The sequence below is a fragment of the Candoia aspera genome, chromosome 4 (assembly GCF_035149785.1).
Source record: "Candoia aspera isolate rCanAsp1 chromosome 4, rCanAsp1.hap2, whole genome shotgun sequence".
Lineage (NCBI taxonomy): Eukaryota > Metazoa > Chordata > Lepidosauria > Squamata > Boidae > Candoia > Candoia aspera.
Window position 1 is genome coordinate 103,652,699 of NC_086156.1, and position 18,230 is coordinate 103,670,928.

At 44.2% G+C, this 18,230-nt stretch overlaps 2 protein-coding genes across 3 annotated transcripts; both read left to right on the top strand.

The window, feature by feature from the left end:
* The first annotated feature begins 1,344 nt into the window (after positions 1-1,344).
* Positions 1,345-11,835, top strand: LOC134495791 (zinc-binding protein A33-like). 2 transcript variants are annotated; one of them, XM_063301447.1, is made up of 6 exons: positions 1,345-2,165; positions 4,978-5,073; positions 6,183-6,419; positions 7,209-7,231; positions 8,278-8,339; positions 10,396-11,835. In XM_063301447.1, the coding sequence occupies exons 1-6, from the start codon at positions 1,731-1,733 to the stop codon at positions 10,944-10,946; spliced, it is 1,404 nt and encodes a 467-aa protein (XP_063157517.1). In that variant the 5' UTR covers positions 1,345-1,730; the 3' UTR covers positions 10,947-11,835. The 2 variants fall into 2 exon arrangements, with proteins under 2 accessions (XP_063157517.1, XP_063157516.1); XM_063301446.1 differs by having other exon boundaries at positions 1,488-2,165; positions 8,278-8,402.
* A 446-nt stretch (positions 11,836-12,281) lies between these two features.
* LOC134495792 (olfactory receptor 10AG1-like) lies at positions 12,282-13,909 on the top strand. Its single transcript, XM_063301448.1, has 2 exons — positions 12,282-12,360; positions 12,808-13,909. The coding sequence occupies exon 2, from the start codon at positions 12,832-12,834 to the stop codon at positions 13,780-13,782; it is 951 nt and encodes a 316-aa protein (XP_063157518.1). The 5' UTR covers positions 12,282-12,360; positions 12,808-12,831; the 3' UTR covers positions 13,783-13,909.
* Positions 13,910-18,230: the final 4,321 nt, after the last annotated feature.

The following is an 18,230-nucleotide window of genomic DNA, read 5'->3' on the forward strand; positions in this document are numbered from 1 at the left end:
CAACTCTTATGATTCTGTGCTAGTATGGCCACTGAGGGTGATGGGAGTTGTGATCCAAATATCAGAAGAACACCAGGGTAGGAAAGTTATGGAAAGTATTGATTTCCAGACATCTTCAGATCATGGTGCTTGCTACATACTTGTCACCTCTTTTCCTTTTTGAGAAGCAGAGACAAAAAACCAGGCAATTTAAAAACAAATGAGCAAAAAAACCAAACCTGAGATAAATCCATGTTCTAAAAATATATTTATTGCAAGGTTAATATATGAGATCGCTTTAGGACAAAACCCTGTACGACTTCTGGGAATGTACATCCTTGATCCCCAATAGTTATAACTCTCATAAAGGTGTAATTCTCATTCTTGTATAATAGAATTTAAAACTTGGTAATGAATAGAGATGATTCTTTCATGAGTACTTCATGCCTCACCTTTGCTTCCTGTTTTTGTTCTCCCAATCTTTTCAAAAGAAGCTTAAAATAAAGAATGGATTCTGCCTAAAAGCAATACATTAAAAGGACTGGCACCAGATGAGAGAATTTCCTGCCTTTTCATTACTGAACCATTGAATCCCAATGGCAAGAGGGTTCATGGGGTGGGCATTTGTTGTTTATTCGTTCAGTCGCTTCCGACTCTTTGTGACTTCATGGACCAGCCCACGCCAGAGCTTCCTGTCGGTCGTCAACACCCCCAGCTCCCCCAGGGACGAGTCCGTCACCTCTAGAATGTCATCCATCCACCTTGCCCTTGGTCGGCCCCTCTTCCTTTTGCCCTCCACTCTCCCTAGCATCAGCACCTTCTCCAGGGTGTCCTGTCTTCTCATGATGTGGCCAAAGTATTTCAGTTTTGCCTTTAATATTGTTCCCTCAAGTGAGCAGTCTGGCTTTATTTCCTGGAGGATGGACTGGTTTGATCTTCTCGCAGTCCAAGGCACTCTCAGAATTTTCCTCCAACACCACAGTTCCAAAGCATACTTTTTGTTCTCATTTCTGTTTTCTGCTCTGATTGATAGAAACAATTTGGTGCTCTTGAACTGCCAGATGTTTATGAATACATTTAGAAGTCTCACATTCCTGGCTGGCCACTGTGATATATTTGTAGGTTTGTATAAAGAGGCAGTCTTGTAGACAGGGTGGTGCAAAACTTTGTCAAAAGAGGAAGAGACTTAACGATCAGACTTGAGGTGTGGTTCCAGTGGGAGACCTTTTAAAAACAACCCATCTGCTGCCTTGAGAAGTGTTGAGACCTGTCCTGGCTGGACAGGGTTGGCTGGCAAGAAGAGTCGATTGAGAAAATCTTATTTTGAGAAGCAAAGCAGGAAGGAGCTTGGCAAAGGAGAAGGGCTTTATCGTTGTTTGTTTAATTTTGTTTAAATTATGGGTTTTATTACTGCTGGAGTATGTTTTTAAAAGGAGTCGAGAATGAAAAGAAAACAAGGAAGTAAGGAAGAAGGAAAGAAAACCCAGAAACTGCAGCAAATGTCAAATTTCTTTTTCCAACTGAGAGTAACCCAGAGAGGATGACTCATGTAGTACAAAGATCAGGATCTGAGGAGGTAACAAAGCAGAGAAGAAAATTAGAGATAAAATACTGGCATCAAAAGCAACTGAGAAGAGCAAGTGGCATAAGGAAGTCTTCTGAGGTGACTGGAAGGGGCTACAAAATAGGAGATAAATTATAGCCTTTTCTGATTTGAGAAAGGACATCCTCCTGCTTGTTTTCTTTTCTCCATGGCTGCCCCAACAGGCATAGAATATTTTGCCGAGGACCTGAGCTGTTCTATTTGCCTGGAGCTCTTTTCAGATCCTGTCATGCTGGAATGTGGGCACAACTACTGCCAGGGCTGTATCACCCGGTTCTGGGCTGAGATCCCTACCAACCCTGGGGAGGACATGCCACCACTCCCTACTTGCCCAGAGTGTCGGCATGAGATTCCAGGTGGCAAATTTACAGCTAATCGGGTGCTGGGACAGCTCGCTTGGAAAGCCCAGGAGTCTCTCGTGGTCCATGCTGGGGATGAGGAGGCCAAAGGTGATGAAGATAATGAGGAGATACAGGGGGACAAGCTTTTTTGTACTGAAGATGGGTGCCTGGCGAGATCTTTGCAACCAGATCACTGGGGTCACCAATGTCTCCCTCTGGCTGAAGCTGTGGAGCACTTCAAGGTCAGTAGAGGGGGCTGTGGACTTGATGACAAGAAAGAGAGGCCCATAACAGATGTTCTTGGGGATGTCCATGTAAAATGAATGGCTGAAGATACAGATTAACTGAAAGGAAGCAAGAGAAAGCAACTGGGAGTTAAGGAAGTGAAGGCAAGTTTAGTTTTTAAAATGGAAGTACAGGTAGTCCTTGCTTAATGACCATTCATTTAGTGACTGCTTGAAGTTATGACTGCTTTGCTTAGCAATGGAGCTGCTGGTCCCAATTAGGGTTGTTAAGCGAGGACTGCCTGTAGACATATTCAAGAAGATAACAATGCTATCACTGGCCACTAGTCACACTAACAATGGTTAGATGGATTCATGATACGTAGAAATTATGTGCCACCAAATATCTGTGCCTGGGGACGTTCTGCTGGTGGGCTTCCCAGAAACATCTGGCTGGCCACAGCATCTGGACTAGAGGGTATCATGCTGTAGGGATTGTTCTGAACTGGGGCTTGGCAAACTTTTGGAGCTGGTAAGTATGCTGAACGTTTTGTGGGCCTGTTGTGGACACTTGCAAAACGTGTGTGTGCACGGGTGGGATTGCTGATTCACAAAACAACTGTCAAGGTAGTGTGACCACTTGCATAACACTGTTTTCCAGAAGGCAACATGCTGAAATTCTCTCCTCCCCTCAACCTTCAGCCCACGGCCTTCTATCTGTTGCTTTGCTTTTCTGCAGAATAGTAGACACAACGGCACCAAGCACCGAGCGGCTGCCAACCCCCATTTTTACTGTTTTGCAGAAAAACTTTACGGTTTACCAAGGTCTGACAGACATTCTTCTCAACCAAGAGGCTGGTCTTTGGCTTTGCTACATGCCAGCTTCTATCTTGAATTATTACGTAGGTGATTTGAAAAGAAAGAATCTAAAAGTAAAATACGGTCAATACGGTATTATCTACCCATGTTCAAGTCTTGCCAGATACTTGTCCTCTTCGATAGGGTGGTGCGACGCTTTCCATTTGAAGGCAACCACATGCTTTGCAGCAGAAGCTTTTAAAGCGTCAGCGCCTTTTCCCAGGACTGTGCGGCCCCTGCATCCCTGCGTGCTTTGAAATACCTTTTTGTCTTCACCCCCACAGCGTTTAGAGTTGCAACGTCTGTGCGACATTTGGGACCAGATGCTTGTTTTAAACTCTACCAATGCCTTCCTCAGCATGGTGACAGACAGATGTGACAGGGCTGTAGCTCTGAAACGAACTGCATTTGGACTAGACTTTCTGGGAAGTAGAGCTGCAACACAACTGGAGGGCCCCAAGTTGGGGGAAATCGTTCTAGGATTGGAGCTCATTGTGCAGTTGTGCAGCTCAGCAGAGGTTTATTTAAAAGTGGCTTAGTTAGCCTCCCCTTGTGGAAATTGCAACCTCCCTCCCTCCCTCTCTCCCTCCTGTTTTCCATAATGGAATTTAGGGATAGGAGGAGGAGGGAGAAAAGGGGACTCTGTGCGACATTTTCTTGTATTATATATGTGCATTCAGATTATTATAGTGTAGTTCTAACAGGACTGTACCATTGCAGGCTGGAGTTGCCTGTTTAAGTGCCCCCCGCTTTAAACAACTGTTAACTCAGAAAGCAGGTATAATGAAAAGAGGATGGGTCTTCTGCACTGCCTTTCCATATGTCTAGGATTTTTTTTACACACCAATCAGATGTAGCAGAACTGTGAATTCCTCAACTCCAGTCTGAAACACGGCAACTTGATTGGGCTCGGTCCCACAATTGGTTTATTAATATGCTTCTCACATGCACCCCCCCCCCCCCATGAACTGATTGCTCATCCTTTACCTCCTTTTTAAAAAGTGATTGTTCACAAGCTTTGAGCTCTTCTTTTGCAACCCCAGACAAGCAATCCTCGGATGTGGTTTAGTGACCCTCCCTTGGTGTGAGCTTCATCATGCAAACTACCCTTTGGCCACCACACCCAGTGCTGGCGGCAGTTTGCTCATCTGTGGGCGATCTGGACTCGCTTCATTCACCTCTTCCCCGTTGCTGCGTGTTAAACATTAAGTGAGAACTTGCTGGGTGTTATGCGCTTATTCCTTATTTTAAAAAGATCACAGGCTAAACAGTTCCAAGTCCAGGGAAGAAGCCAAACACAGCCACATTCGCTGATCGATGTTGATTTCAGTCATTAATGAGAGATAGTAATCAAAAAGGTTACGTGTGCATGTTTTGGTAAATCCCCTTTTTATGTTAGCCAAAATAATCAGGCTAAACTACCTCAATGCAATCATCATTTGCCAAATCTGGCAGGCCCCTGTGCAGAATTTGGCAACTTTCTCTGTCCTCTCTTGGTGTTGATCGGAAAAGGAAATGCAGATAAAATTCTTTAGTCCTACCCTGAACAGGAGGTGGAAAAGAAGCAATAAATTCCAGATGGGAGTCTTACGAAAGAGCTTAATGAAGGAGTTGGTGGACAACCCTGTCTATCTTCCCTCAATCGCCTGAGCCAACATTCTTGAACTATTTGTTGTTAGAATTCACCCAGAAATGTGGCGATTAGCCACTGGGTATTGCTACCCGAGATGGGTTGCCAATTCTTGAAAAAGCTGGAGAAGAAATGGGCAGGAAAGCAGAGTTTGAGATGGGGCCCATTGATGAGGAGTCCCAGGGCGATCTGGGGTTGGAGCCCAGCACAAAGACTGTCTCTACTTTGCTGGCTGGCCCTTTGCTTTTCTGGCATCTGCTTCCAATGGCCTTAGATGAGCAATAGCTGCAAATGAGTTACCGTATTTTGGTTCTACCTTATGGTGTCTCTGCTTCCATCTAGGAGATCTTAACAGCTTCTCAAACACTGCTGGAATCCAAAATTCAAGCAGAAAGATACGTGCAAGAGCACAGGGCCCAGAAACCTCCCGAAATCACAGTGAGTCCAATCTTCCATGCTGCTGTACATATCAAGCATCTTGTTAACATGCTCAACCATTGGTAGTGCTTTAGTAGACAGATGAAAACAGTGGCAGTGATAATGTGCAAGTGCCAGATTAATCTTTCAGTGTTACAAAGATATAGATATCATATAGTCTAAATCAGTGTTTCTCAACCTTGGCAACTTTAAGATGTGTGGGCTTCAATTCCCAGAATTCCCCAGCCAGACTTGCAATTATGGGAGTTGAAGTCCACGCATCTTCAAGTTGCCAAGGTTGAGAAATACTGCTCTAAAATAACAATAAAAAACAATCTATAAGCAATGGTGTTCCCTGTAGTAACATATGGCTGCGAGAGCTGGACCATAAGGAAGGCTGAGCGAAGGAAGATTGATGCTTTTGAACTGTGGTGTTGGAGGAAAATTCCGAGAGTGCCTTGGACTGCCAGAAGATCCAACCAGTCCATCCTCCAGGAAATAAAGCCAGACTGCTCACTTGAGGGAACGGTATTAAAGGCAAAACTGAAATACTTTGGCCACATCATGAGAAGACAGGACACCCTGGAGAAGATGCCGATGCTAGGGAGAGTGGAGGGCAAAAGGAAGAGGGGCCGACCAAGGGCAAGGTGGATGGATGATATTCTAGAGGTGACGGACTCGTCCCTGGGGGAGCTGGGGGTGTTGACGACCGACAGGAAGCTCTGGCGTGGGCTGGTCCATGAAGTCACAAAGAGTCGGAAGCGACTGAACGAATAAACAACAATAAACGCGATAGATATGGATGGATGGATGGATGGATAGATGATAGATAGATAGATAGATAGATAAGAATAAGGCTTTGCAGAGTTGTCACTGGTTAGTGTTTAGACAGGAGACCACCAGAAAATATCAGGACTGTAGGTTAGACTGGCAAGTTAAAAAAAATTATAGAAGGTAACAAATACTATTTAAAGAAATGTCACCGATGAGTCCGCGTTATCAGAAGCTGAGCTTGACTAGAGGGAGACCTGACATGATTTTGCGCTAAACTACGTGAAAGGCCAAGCTGAAGGGGCTTTCTGGGCGCCAGAGACTGTGGGCATCTCACACATTCCTCCTCCCCTCCCAAGGCCCAGCGGCTGCGACTGGAGCAAAACCTCTCTGCCCAGTTCACGGAGCTTCACCAGTGGCTTCAGGAGAAAGAGGCAGCGCTGATCAGAGAGATCCGGAGGGAGGAAGAGCTACTTCTGAGCGAACTGGACAGGAACCAGCGGAATAGCCAAGAGCAAATCCACATGGCCGATGAGCAAATAGCTAAGATTCAGGCTCGGCTTGCAGAGGAATCAGATCCTGAAAGTTTCCTTCAGGTCAGTGCATTTCTCAAGCAGCCTCTCTCTCTCTCTCCTCTCTCTCTGTGCGCACGCGCATATGTCTTTCTCTTGTATTTCCACCATTCAAGATCACACGCAGAGCCTTCCTTGAACCTGACCCAAGGCTTTCCAGTCTTGCAATCAGGCCACAGCCATGTTGTGTCTAACGGTAGGACCGGTCTTTAAGCCAACACAGTGTTTTCTTTCCAAAGCATCTCTAGACCTCCGGAAGTTGCCATCTAACCAAGCCTGGCTCAGTTGTGTGATCTTCCTGCAAAAAGGAATATTTACTCTCCACTGCGCAGTCTTCAAATGCTTGAAAGGCTGTCGCAAGGAAGAGGGTATGGGTTTGTTCTCCTTAACCCCCAAGGGTAGGAGAAGAACCAGTGGGTGGACGCTTTATAGTCTACAGAGAGAACCACGCCCAAAATAAGGAAGAATTTCCTGCCCATGAGAGCCATTAAACAGTGGAATAGTCTGCCTCCAACTGCTTTAGAGTTGTGGAGGCTCCATCAGTGGAGGTTTTCAAGCAATGGTGGGACAGCCATTTACGTGAGACGGTACGAGAACTCCTGCCCTGGGTAGGGGATTGGACTAGAAGATCCCCAAGAACGCTTCCAGCCCAAGGATTCTATGATTCATTTGGAAAGTTGGTTGCATCCCTCTTTCTTCCATTAGATGAATTTTGGAGGACCAGTTTAAGAAATGTCCATGGGCCAAGGAAGACAGGAAAGTATTCTTAACAGCTGGCCTTTCTCTGATCATTCTTACTATCTCCTTCCACAGGATATCAAAGCCTTCATAGGAAAGTGAGTATCTTTTCTTGCTCAACCAGTTTCCTTATGCTCTGTTGGTCCTTTATAACTTGGGTGGGCTTTCTGCTAAGCAACATTAATTTGGCTTATTTATAGTAACTACAATATAGTCTGCTGCTGTTTGTCTGGCTTGGGGCTTTTCCCCTCTGCTGAGCTGCTCTGCACTCCTTCTTGAATCAGTAGGAGACTATACCAGCATGACATCGGCAGTTCTCATTGCTGATCCTTCTCGCCTCTGATTCCAGATTCCAGGATCTGCCCAAAAATATTAGTCATAAACAAATCTCAGGGCAACCCTGAAGGACTGCTGTGAGGATAAAATGAGGGCTGATTCCTCAGTAGAGCCGGTTTGCTGTAGTTGGTAAAGGTACCAGGCTAGAAACCGGGAGACCGTGAGTTCTAGTTTTTGTCTTAGGCCCGAAGCCAGGGTGACCTTGGGCCAGTTGTGTGCTCTCAGCCCTAGGAAGGAGGCAATGGCAAACCACTTCTGAAATCTTGCCAAGAAAGTTGCAGGGACTTGTCCAGGCAGTCGCCAAGAGTCAACACTGACTCAAAGGAACAACAACAACAAAAGGTTCCAATGCATCATTTTAACCCCCCCAAGGAAAGGTGGGATCAGGGTTTCTCAGCCAGGGTTCTGTGGAAGCCTGGGGTTCTGCAAGAGGTCACTAGGAGTTCCCTGGGAGATCATGGTTTATTTAAAAATTATTTCAAATTCGGGCAACTTCACATGAAAGAGCTAAGTTTCATTCTTTATTTTTTAGTTTAAGAACACTGTTACTGTTAATGCACATATACAGGCCTACCCATGAAATGACTATAATAATTTTGTGACTTCTGGCCTATATTTGAACCTGAATATGCAGGGGTTCCCTGAGGCCTGGAAAATATTTCAAGGGTTCCTCCAGGATCAAAAGGTTGAGAAAGGCTGGGAGGGATACTTAGAGAGCCTCAGAAATTCCCAGATAAGTCCACCAGATGGCGATCAAGAGCCAGCCACAGCATCCTACAGATCTTACTGTGTTTTCCTTTCTTTGCAGAGACTGTCCCAGGGAAGACAAAGGAAGTCCGCTGCCTGTGATTTCTCGTGATTTCAGTTTAGGTCAGTTCAAAGGGCCTATTCAGTACATGGTCTGGAGAGAGATGTTGCTGGCCTTAAGACCTTGTGAGTATCATGGGGGAACAGCAGGAAAATTGCAGCAAAGCTGAGTGAATTCTTTTGTGATGATTTGATAGCGCACAACTCATTTCAACTCTGGATCATGGTAAGGGTGGCATAATGGTTACAGCAGTGTTTCTCAACCTTAGCAACTTTAAGATGTGTGGACTTCAACTCCCAGAATTCCCCAGTCAGCCGTGGCTGGCTGGGGAATTCTGGGAGTTGAAGTCCAGACATCTTAAAGTTGTCAGGGTTGAGGAACGCTGGGCTATGGTATTAAACTAAGAGCCGGGAGGCTTGGCTTTTAATCTCAGCTCAGCCTGGTAGTTTGCTGCAGCCTTGCCTAAAATGGGCTTCTTTCTCTATTGTGGAGTACAGCTCCCATCAACTGCAGATAACCAATGTTATGGTTGGTTCCCAGGCCGATAAGGATTCGGGAGGCTGTAACTGTAATGATTGCCTGTCCTAAAACACCATCAGACTCATGAACAGGTTCATAAAGATATCTGATTTATTAAAGAATAGTATGCAGGATCACAAAGAAAGCTGAGAATGGGAAAAGCACGCCAAATGCAAACTAAAAAACCCTCGGTACAAACGAGATCCCTCCCCTGTGGAATCTTCCCAGGCTCACAATCCCAGGTGCTCCTAACAGCCTCTGCTGGTCCGCGGGAAACGTCCTTGAGCAGAGTCCATAACCCAAACACATTCCATTGAAATGAACCTAGACACAGAGCTTGGCACAAGGTTGCACAGCAGCTCCCTCCCAACAGAAACGCGCGTCAGCACCATGGCATGTGAAACGTTACGATGTACAGGGCACATTGAAACAGTGAACATGACAGTAACATAAATAGCCAGATGCAAGCTTCTCCATTATCAGTGAAAAGACACACCTCTTTTCCAGATCAGAGGAAAGCTGTTAGAAAGGAAATCAGAACGTTTCAGTTGTAATGCACCCACTGGATCTAAATGGTTCAGTAGCTGGAGTTGTAACCCCATCCTTTTCAATGCTGCTCAAGTGGGCTCTGCAAAAATTGTGCCTGGAAAGCATCATGTTTAGGCAGCTGCCAAAGAGCGTAACAGTATGCTTAAGGCTTATGGATGATGGGAATTGTAGTGCCCAACATCTGGATGAAACCAGGTTGAGGACAGCAGGCTCGAAGACGGACCTTCAGCCTGGCACCATCTTTCAGCTTAACCTATTTCAAAGAATGATGAGGACCAAGGTGAAAAAGGTCCATGGGTACAAGTGAGGTGTAACTACTCCCAGCTCTTTGGAAGGATTGCAAGATCCCACCTTCCTTCCCACTTCAGAATTTGTTTCCATCTTTTTTGGAGGGGATTGTAATGTTTACTAACGTTCAAAGCTGCCCCAAAGCTGAACTTATTAGATTCAGAGCTTTTGCAAGCTGGCAAAAAACTCAGAGCTTTTCCAAGCCGGCTCGCGCTTTGCAAAACATTTAGCCACGCAGGGATCATATAACCTCTATTGTGGAAAATGCTTTTTGCTGAGAACTGTTCTGCTGATTCTGCCTGACCTTTGCTGAAGTGGACTTCCTTTGTTCTTTTGCAAGTGGTTTGACCTCTACTTGCACACCATCATTAGAGGATTATTTCAAATGTCTTCAGAGCAGAGCAGTGCAGGAAGAAATCCACTTTTAGAACTTGGAAAAGATGCCTTCAGGGAACTGGGATTCTATACCATACCTACTAAGAGCAGCTCATCAGTCAGACAGCTGGAAAGATCATGTGTGTGTCCAGAGAAACAACAACTAATAAAGTTAGTGTGGTGGTTCTGTGTCCCAATTTCATTGAAATATGGCTAGTTTTTAGTATGAAAATAACAGGATTTCTTGGTTGGCATTGCTGAAAACTGATTTGAAACTGAGTTGTCTGCTTGGCATAGACATGCTTTTTTAAACATCTTTTTGGGGGAAGATTTCAAAAGCTGAGCTGGCAAATACAGATAACCCCCTTATTGTTCTTATCCCAACAGTCCCCTCCCATATAACCTTGGATCCTGCCACCAACCATCCCAACCTTGTGCTCTCCAAGGATCTTGACACTGTGCATGTGGAAGATAACCCTGAAGAAGAGGTCCCTGATGGTCCTGAAAGATTTAGCAAGTCTGTATGTGTGTTGGGTGCTCAGGGCTTTACTTCAGGACGCCATTATTGGGAGGTAGAAGTTGGGAATAAAACTAGCTGGGATATTGGGGTGGCCAAGGAGTCGGTGAACAGGAAGGAGGCTAAGGTGACTGTCAAGCCCAGCAATGGTTTTTGGGCCATTTGGCTACGGAATGGCAATGAATACAAGGCCCTTGACTCTCCCTCCAGGCAGTTGTTTCTCAAGACCAAGCCTCAGAAAGTGGGGGTCTATTTGGATTATGAAGGGGGACAGGTCTCTTTTTATGATGCTGACACCATGACCCATATTTTCACCTTTCTGGATGTCTTCTCCGAGTGCCTGTACCCCATGTTTAGCCCTGGGGTCAACAAAGATGGCCTCAATGGTGAACCTCTCCGTCTCCTGTCCCCACGGATCTAGCAAGAACTGCGTAAGAGTTATTGGGCTCTGCCTTGACTTTATTTCAGTTGTGAATAGTCTGAAAATGCCTATCATGTCATGTTGTTGAAGCTTGGTGGAACTGAGTGTATTCATGAAGCCACATGACAGTTGGCTTGAACTTTCCAAAGGACATCTGGAGAAGAACATTCAAGAAGAGATGAGGTTTCCACAAAGTCAAGCTTAATCAATCCGCAGGTTGTGAGGGTCTCTGTGGCAAGCTTTGAGATTAGGACTACCTACAATGGATGCTCTTCTGCAGACTAGATTTCCTAATTCTTGACTATACTAACAGGCGGGTTTCAGCCTGCATTTTGTTTGAAAACCCTGTGCTCTTACTCACTTATGACAGTGAACTATGCCTCCACATTCTGATTTTATGGAACCAGCATTCCTTGCAGATGTTTTCCCCCCACTGAGTATTTAGTGCCTTAAAATTTGTGTTTAGGAGATTGTATGTCTTCATTTGGAAGACATTTTGAGAAGGAGAAGCTTCTCATAGGCAGCAGGTACTTCTGTGGCTCATTCTCCTTGAAAGGAAATGCTAGAAGTAGATTTTTCCACCTCTGTAAGTCAAACAATAAGAAAACAATAACAACATTCTGACTGCCAAAAGACAATGGACTTTGTGTTTTGAAAAGCATCTAAGGGAGCAAGAGGCGGGAGTGGGGGGCATGTCATAGCCGATTGCTTCTGGGAGAGGAAGGACACCTGTTTACTGATGAAGCCTCATGGGGAATGAAGCAATGTAGGAAGACACCGGTTGAGTCAGCCTGGGATTTTCTTCTCCGACAATAGATTGGATCATGTTTTCAAAGGTAAGAGCAACTTTCTGTGATCCTGAACAGAGAGATGTTGTCTTAATTTTTTTTATATAACTTCAAGATTTAAAAATATCCTTAGAAAAAGGATTTTGGGTTCCAACGGGTTCTAGCTGTGTTGTTTGCAGTTGCTCGTGAAGGCCAATTTGAGAGTTGCTTCTTTGATAGAATCTCAGATAAAACAATCAATTTTTCTTTCCAAGAGGCTGGAATAATTCTGTGCACTTCACTGCTTGTGATGGCAAACATTCCATGCGGAGGTGCATCTGGAGAACCTCATAGTGATTCACTTGGAATTTGTAGGAAATTGTGACTGGCTATATAGAATAAGTTACATTAATATTTTATGTACCCAAATAAACATAATCAGCTTAAGATTTTAAATGTATTTATTACTACCATTTCTATCTTCCTCTACTCCACCCAATTCTGCTTAATGGTCTAATGGTTTTAATCTAGAGATCTTCCACTCTAGACCAAAGTTAGACTGTAACCCAAGTCCTTCCTTCCAAAGAACTTTGAGAGAAGCCTATGGTGGAATCTATAAGCTGGCACTTTTGGCTTTATCGTTTATGGTAAGTTTTCCTCCAAAATTCAGTAGAATGAACTGAAGTTAAAGCTTAATTTGTCTTCTTTTTGTCACTAGCAGGAATTCCCCAAATATGGTCCTAGGACTTAAAAAGAACTGGGAGGTTTATGAAGCTCAGGTTTATTCAGGTTCAGACATGGCTAGATGCATACGTTGCACCAAGCCATGGTTTCTTTTAAACAAAATATAGTGAATAAAGTACAATTGGGCTCTGTGTGTGTGTGTGTGTGTGTGTCTGTGTGCATGCATACATGCACCACCCTTGTTTTCTCCTTTTTTCTTACTTCTATGCATTACCCTACAGGTAGCGTGAGAGGTTAGAGCGTGTCACCAGCAAGGAGACAGAAGTTCATCTTTGTATTAAACAGCGGCAGCAAACAGAGAAATGGATAATTTATCATTGGTGATTCTTTGTTGTCTCTCATGTTTGCAGATGAGTCATTATCTGATATGAACTATGTCCAATCAGTCTTCGCTGGTGAGTGAGTTCATCTTTGCTGGGTTTTCTGAACTGCCACAACTGCGGGCGATCCTCTTTGTTCTGGTTTTATCCATGTATGCCGTGTCCCTTGCTGGAAATACTGTCATCACCACTGTGATCAGGCTCAGTCCGACCCTTCATACACCCATGTACTTTTTCTTGACCAACCTTTCACTCTTAGAAATATGCTACACGACGGCCATTGTTCCTAAGATGCTAGCAAGCCTGATGTCAGAGCATGGGAAGAAGATAGCTCTCTGGGGCTGCGCTACCCAGATGTATTTCTTCACCCTGTTTGGAATTACAGAATGCTGTCTCCTTGCAGCCATGGCCTATGACCGCTATGTGGCTATCTGTAACCCCTTGCGTTACTCCACCATCATGAACCCAGCGGTCTGTGTCCAGCTCTCAGTAGCCTCCTGGTCAGTGGGACTGATGGTGGGGCTGGGTCAGACCAACTATGTCTTTAGCTTGACCTTCTGTGGCCCCAATAGGATCAACCACTTCTTTTGTGACATCCCCCCACTCCTGACACTGGCTTGTGGTGACACCTCCAGAAATGTAATTGCTGTATATATGGTAGCTCTCCTTTTTATTACAGCACCTTTCCTGCTGATCCTTACCTCTTATGTCTATATTGTCATCTCTGTTTTGAAGATGCCATCAGCTGAGGGCCGTCAGAAAGCTTTCTCCACCTGTTCCTCTCACCTCATTGTGGTCTCGCTATTTTATGGGTCAGGCATTATCACATACCTTCGGCCCAAATCCAGCTATTCGGCTGGGAGTGACAAGCTGTTGGCCCTGTTCTATACAGTTGTGACATCCATGCTGAACCCCATAATTTACAGCCTGAGGAACAAGGAGGTGAAGGTGGCTCTGAGAAGAACGATGAGCAACAAATTGTGCTGTTCGGAAGAACAAAAGTGATTGTTATTGGAATGGTTCGGCATCCTGTGACCTCCTGCAATTATCCACATAATCCTTCCTTGAATATTTTTTCCTGACAAAAACTAGTTATCACCTACATTTTTATATTTTTGTGTCTCTACTGAGACAAGTAAGGGACAAGTACATAACACCAATCGAAGAGAGTATAAATCTTGGTTAGTTGTTAACTCCTCGGCAAGAAAAGTAATCTGAATGATTGTAATCTAGCTATGAACGTTGGGATCCTTGTTCCTTTTTTGTCCACCAAAAGTTTTTGTCTGTGAGTGTTTCTTACACCAATCAGTTACATGTACTTGTTTTGGCTGTCTGGCACTCCCCACTCCCCACCCCAACCAGCAGGAGTTAGGGTTGGGGTTGGGGTTTTAGGGTTGTTGATCAATGGCTGAGAGCTACCTCTGCAAATGTATGTACTCACGCCATAATCACAACGAGGCTATCACACCAATCGATCGTGTCCGTAGTGGGCAAAAGCTTTTTGGACACGAGATTTTAGCCCTAGTGGTGGGCAAAAAAGGAACAAAGGCCCAGACTGGCCCTCTGAGAGAAGGATTTAATCTGCTGTTAGTAACCTTGTATGAGTTGTTCCAGGCAATTTTTAAGGATGGCTGTTTGAAACCCATTTCTGTAAATTGTCGGAGTGGTTGAGCTAACATCTGCACAGATGTCAATCAGTCGCAAAGCAGCCAATGAACACCAGCCCATGGGTCTAAAACAGGCATAGGGAACCTGTGATCCTTGAGAGGTTTCTGAATTACACTTAGTAGCCCATTGGCCAGCCCTGTGAGATCGTGAGGAAGGAGTTGCAGACTATCTGGAGGCCCTGAGTTCTGTATCCCTGTTCTGAAATCGATTGTGAAATAGCACAACCCTGGAATAATCCCACTTCTGTTGACAATTATTCCTTGTTAAAATGCATGATCCTCTCTCTTTAGTGCCCCGTTAGGCTAAATTGTAGATTTTTGTGAACATTTCATCTGCTTATTTGTTGTCCAATAGACAGGATGCATTTTAGAGTAACTGGATGTTCCTTTGTCCTCCTCAGGATTCAACGTAGTTTAGCTGAAATGAGAGACTTTCACCTGTGCTGCATGTGTTCAGTTTACCTTTTGTCTTCCATTTTGTTTCTCTTATTTTAGCTGGTATCTCATTTTATTTCTATGTTTTCGGTTATGTAAAGCTGGTCAATGACTGAAAGAAAGTACTTTGGTTCTTCCTCTTCCTCTTCCTCTTCTTCCATAGGTCTTTTCCCTTGTTCTGCAGAATGGAAGTGAATATTAAGTTTGCACTCTTGAAAGGTCTTGTAGGCACCCCCATGCACATACTCTTTCTCTTAGCTTTGTTCAAATGGAGATGGTAGTATAAACATTGTGGTCTACAGAAACACTGGAGGGAAGTATCCCCGGCAGGTGGCACCACCTAGTTAAAGGATCAGCCATCAGCTTATGGATGGAGAAGCATTGGGAAGTCTCGGCTGTAGGCTGGAGTGGGAAGCCAAAAAAAAAAAAGAAATCCTGAAAGAAAGCAGGGACACACCACTCCTGTTTCACAGCCAAGAAAACTTCATCTATTTGTTTTAATGCTTAGTTTTAGTCTGGACTGTAACAGTATTAATGTGGCAATTAGTGTTGTGTATTTTCTTTAAAGCTGTAAGTTGCTTTGACTGTCAAATAGATAGAACGGTGGGGTATAAATCCGTTAAAGTGTGTGATCATCAGGAGCTCAGGTTGATTTGAGGGAGTCTTCATTATTTAGGGGCGCATAGATACTGGATCCTCATCTGCTCAACCTACACTTTCAACCCTGATTGCTATAAGGCATTTTTTAAATTAGAAGAACCTTTCTAAAATTAAAAGAATCCTTGTGTATCACACTGGGTGTTGCATTGCATCCTGACATAGAATGCTGCAGATCAAGCCAAACATCCCCTGACCCCAAAACGTCTTTTTGGGGGGGAAAAGTGCTAACTCAGCTATACAGTGGCTCTTTAGGCCACTAAATTGCCTGGTGCCCCAATACACTTTCCTGGGAAACTAAACTCTCAGCTCAGCCATCAAACTGTTTAGAAGTCCAAGGAATGCTGATTGGCTGAGGAAAGATACTAGGAGGTGAACAGTATATCCTGGGAAACAAGGACAGTCTGAGATCAAGTAACCCACTAGAAATCAACTCAGTTCCTGGAATGCTGCCTTTGTGTTCTTTCAAAACCCCCACTGTCTGGGTAATCCTGCCCATTATTTTGTAACTGCCTCCTTGACCTCACTGGATAGATGATGTGCTCTACCAGTCAAAAAGCTTGTTGTTGTGCCCAGTCACTCTCATTTCTGTAAGTCCAGAAAGGGGACTGTAACCATCCTCTCTTAATGTCTGTCTTTGCCCCAGTGCTGTCAATAAACCAATTTGTGCATCAATGTCATTGTGTCCTGGTTTCTGGTTTAAAGCTATGTCTGGGAAATTTCTCCTACAATCCTTCATTTTAAAGAAACTTCCTCATTCTCATGCTGTCAGTTTTCCTACAAAATTTAGGAGGAGTGTAGCCCTCAGTCCTCTGTTACATTTTTGTCTTTAACCAGATCAGCCAATACATAACTCAAGATTTGTAGTTCACCCCCTGTTATTTTGCTTGGAGGTGAAGGAGCTGGGAAAGATGTAACCACCCAGCATAATCCCAGTTATGGAGGGCCAGCTGGAAAAAATGGTCTAAGGCTGTAGATGTTCCAGATATATTCGGTCAACACATTCATCACCCACCTATCTACCAATACTCATGGATGGGTCCCTTTTTTGAGCTGAGGGCTGTTCCTGGCCTTTGGATGATCTGCCAGAGGCCATGGTCCGAGGTTTAAATTGATTTGACATTTAGGTAATGTCATACAGCTAATGCAATGACTTCCTATGTATTTAGTAATTTCTCCTTTCTGTCACATAAAAAGATTACAATTTAGTGTCAGGTTTCGGATGGGCTTTGTGGTCTCCAACTGAAGAGACTACATGGGGGCATGAATGAATGAATGAATGAATGAATGAATGAAAATCTCCTTTCAACTGGCTTAATTGCCCTTGAAGTGGACGCTTTGTCAATGGGATACTTAGTTTTGCTTGTTAATTCAGATCATCCTGAAGCAATAATGGTCTGAACCTCTTCCGAGTTGTGCAGGTTGACCATCCAGTCATGTCAGGGACAGGCAAGCAATATTTTGGCAGCTGTTTGTTCGTTCTTCTTAAATGACCTACCAAGTGGGTGCGCTGGATGTGTGTGTGCGTGTGTGTCTGACCTGCCTCCCATGACCACTTTTATTCTGTTTTGGAAGGGGAGTGAGGTTTTTCATCTGGAATGCTCAGCCAAACAATCGGGTTACACTTCTTTTGAATACAGCTTTCCTTTGAAAAATGGTGGAAAATGGCAATGGTTTCCTGGTGCTATTACAGATAGAATCATACGCTAAGCCAATCTGAAACCAAATAACTCACATTACGTCTGAATACAGATGTCCCCAAACTTTTGGGCTTGGTGCTTTCCTGCCAAAATGTGGCAGTGTGGTCTCCAAGGGTTGCAACAGAGGGGAGTCGTGCACCCCGAGGACCTTGGGTTGCCCACCCCCCAAGTCGGGCCAAGGTGTACTCAAAGAGCAGTCCAGTCCTCGCCATGGAGGTACTACTTCAGTACGGGTGGGACTATAGAGGAGGAACACCACTTCCTTCTCTCTGATGGAGCCCAAGAGAAGATCTATGACTTTGAGCCATTGGGGCTCAGGAGATACCATTATTCACCTTGTTACACTTCTGAGTCTCTTACAGGAAACTCTCCAATGTCAGAGGAAATGAGGATCTTGTCATTAATTTCATTATACTTAATAATGCCTGCTGAGATTTGTTCACCAAGATAAACAGAACTTGCATCATTTACCTTTGTTTTCTTTCCTCATTGTTCTTTAGCCCTTGGAGTTCATTAGCTGTAAAACTTTTATATGTAAACAGAGTGGACACATGGCACTGAGCCATGTTTTGTTAAATTGTGCTTAATTAATGCACCATAATTATTCACACAGCACTTAAAATTGTAAAGCATGTTTAGAAACTATTACAGATAGAGTCATACACTAAGCCAATCTGAAACCAAATAACTCACATTACGTCTGTATACAGATCTCCCCAAACCTTTGGGCTAATGGGAACGTTTAGAAAGTTGTGGGGACTGTCACAAAATGGCCACAAAAGGAGACATAATCCTACCTCCTCTTCCTGCAGGATGTTTCTATTTCCACCGCTTATTTCCTCAGAAAGATGGACACAATTCCCCCACAAGCACTGAGTTGCTGCCATTCATCATTTTTATTCTTTCCAACTCAATGGAACGCGGGAAAGATATTAGTAAAGGAGGATCAAGGGTCTGTCAGTCAGCAGACTAACTTTCCAAAAACAGAATGGAA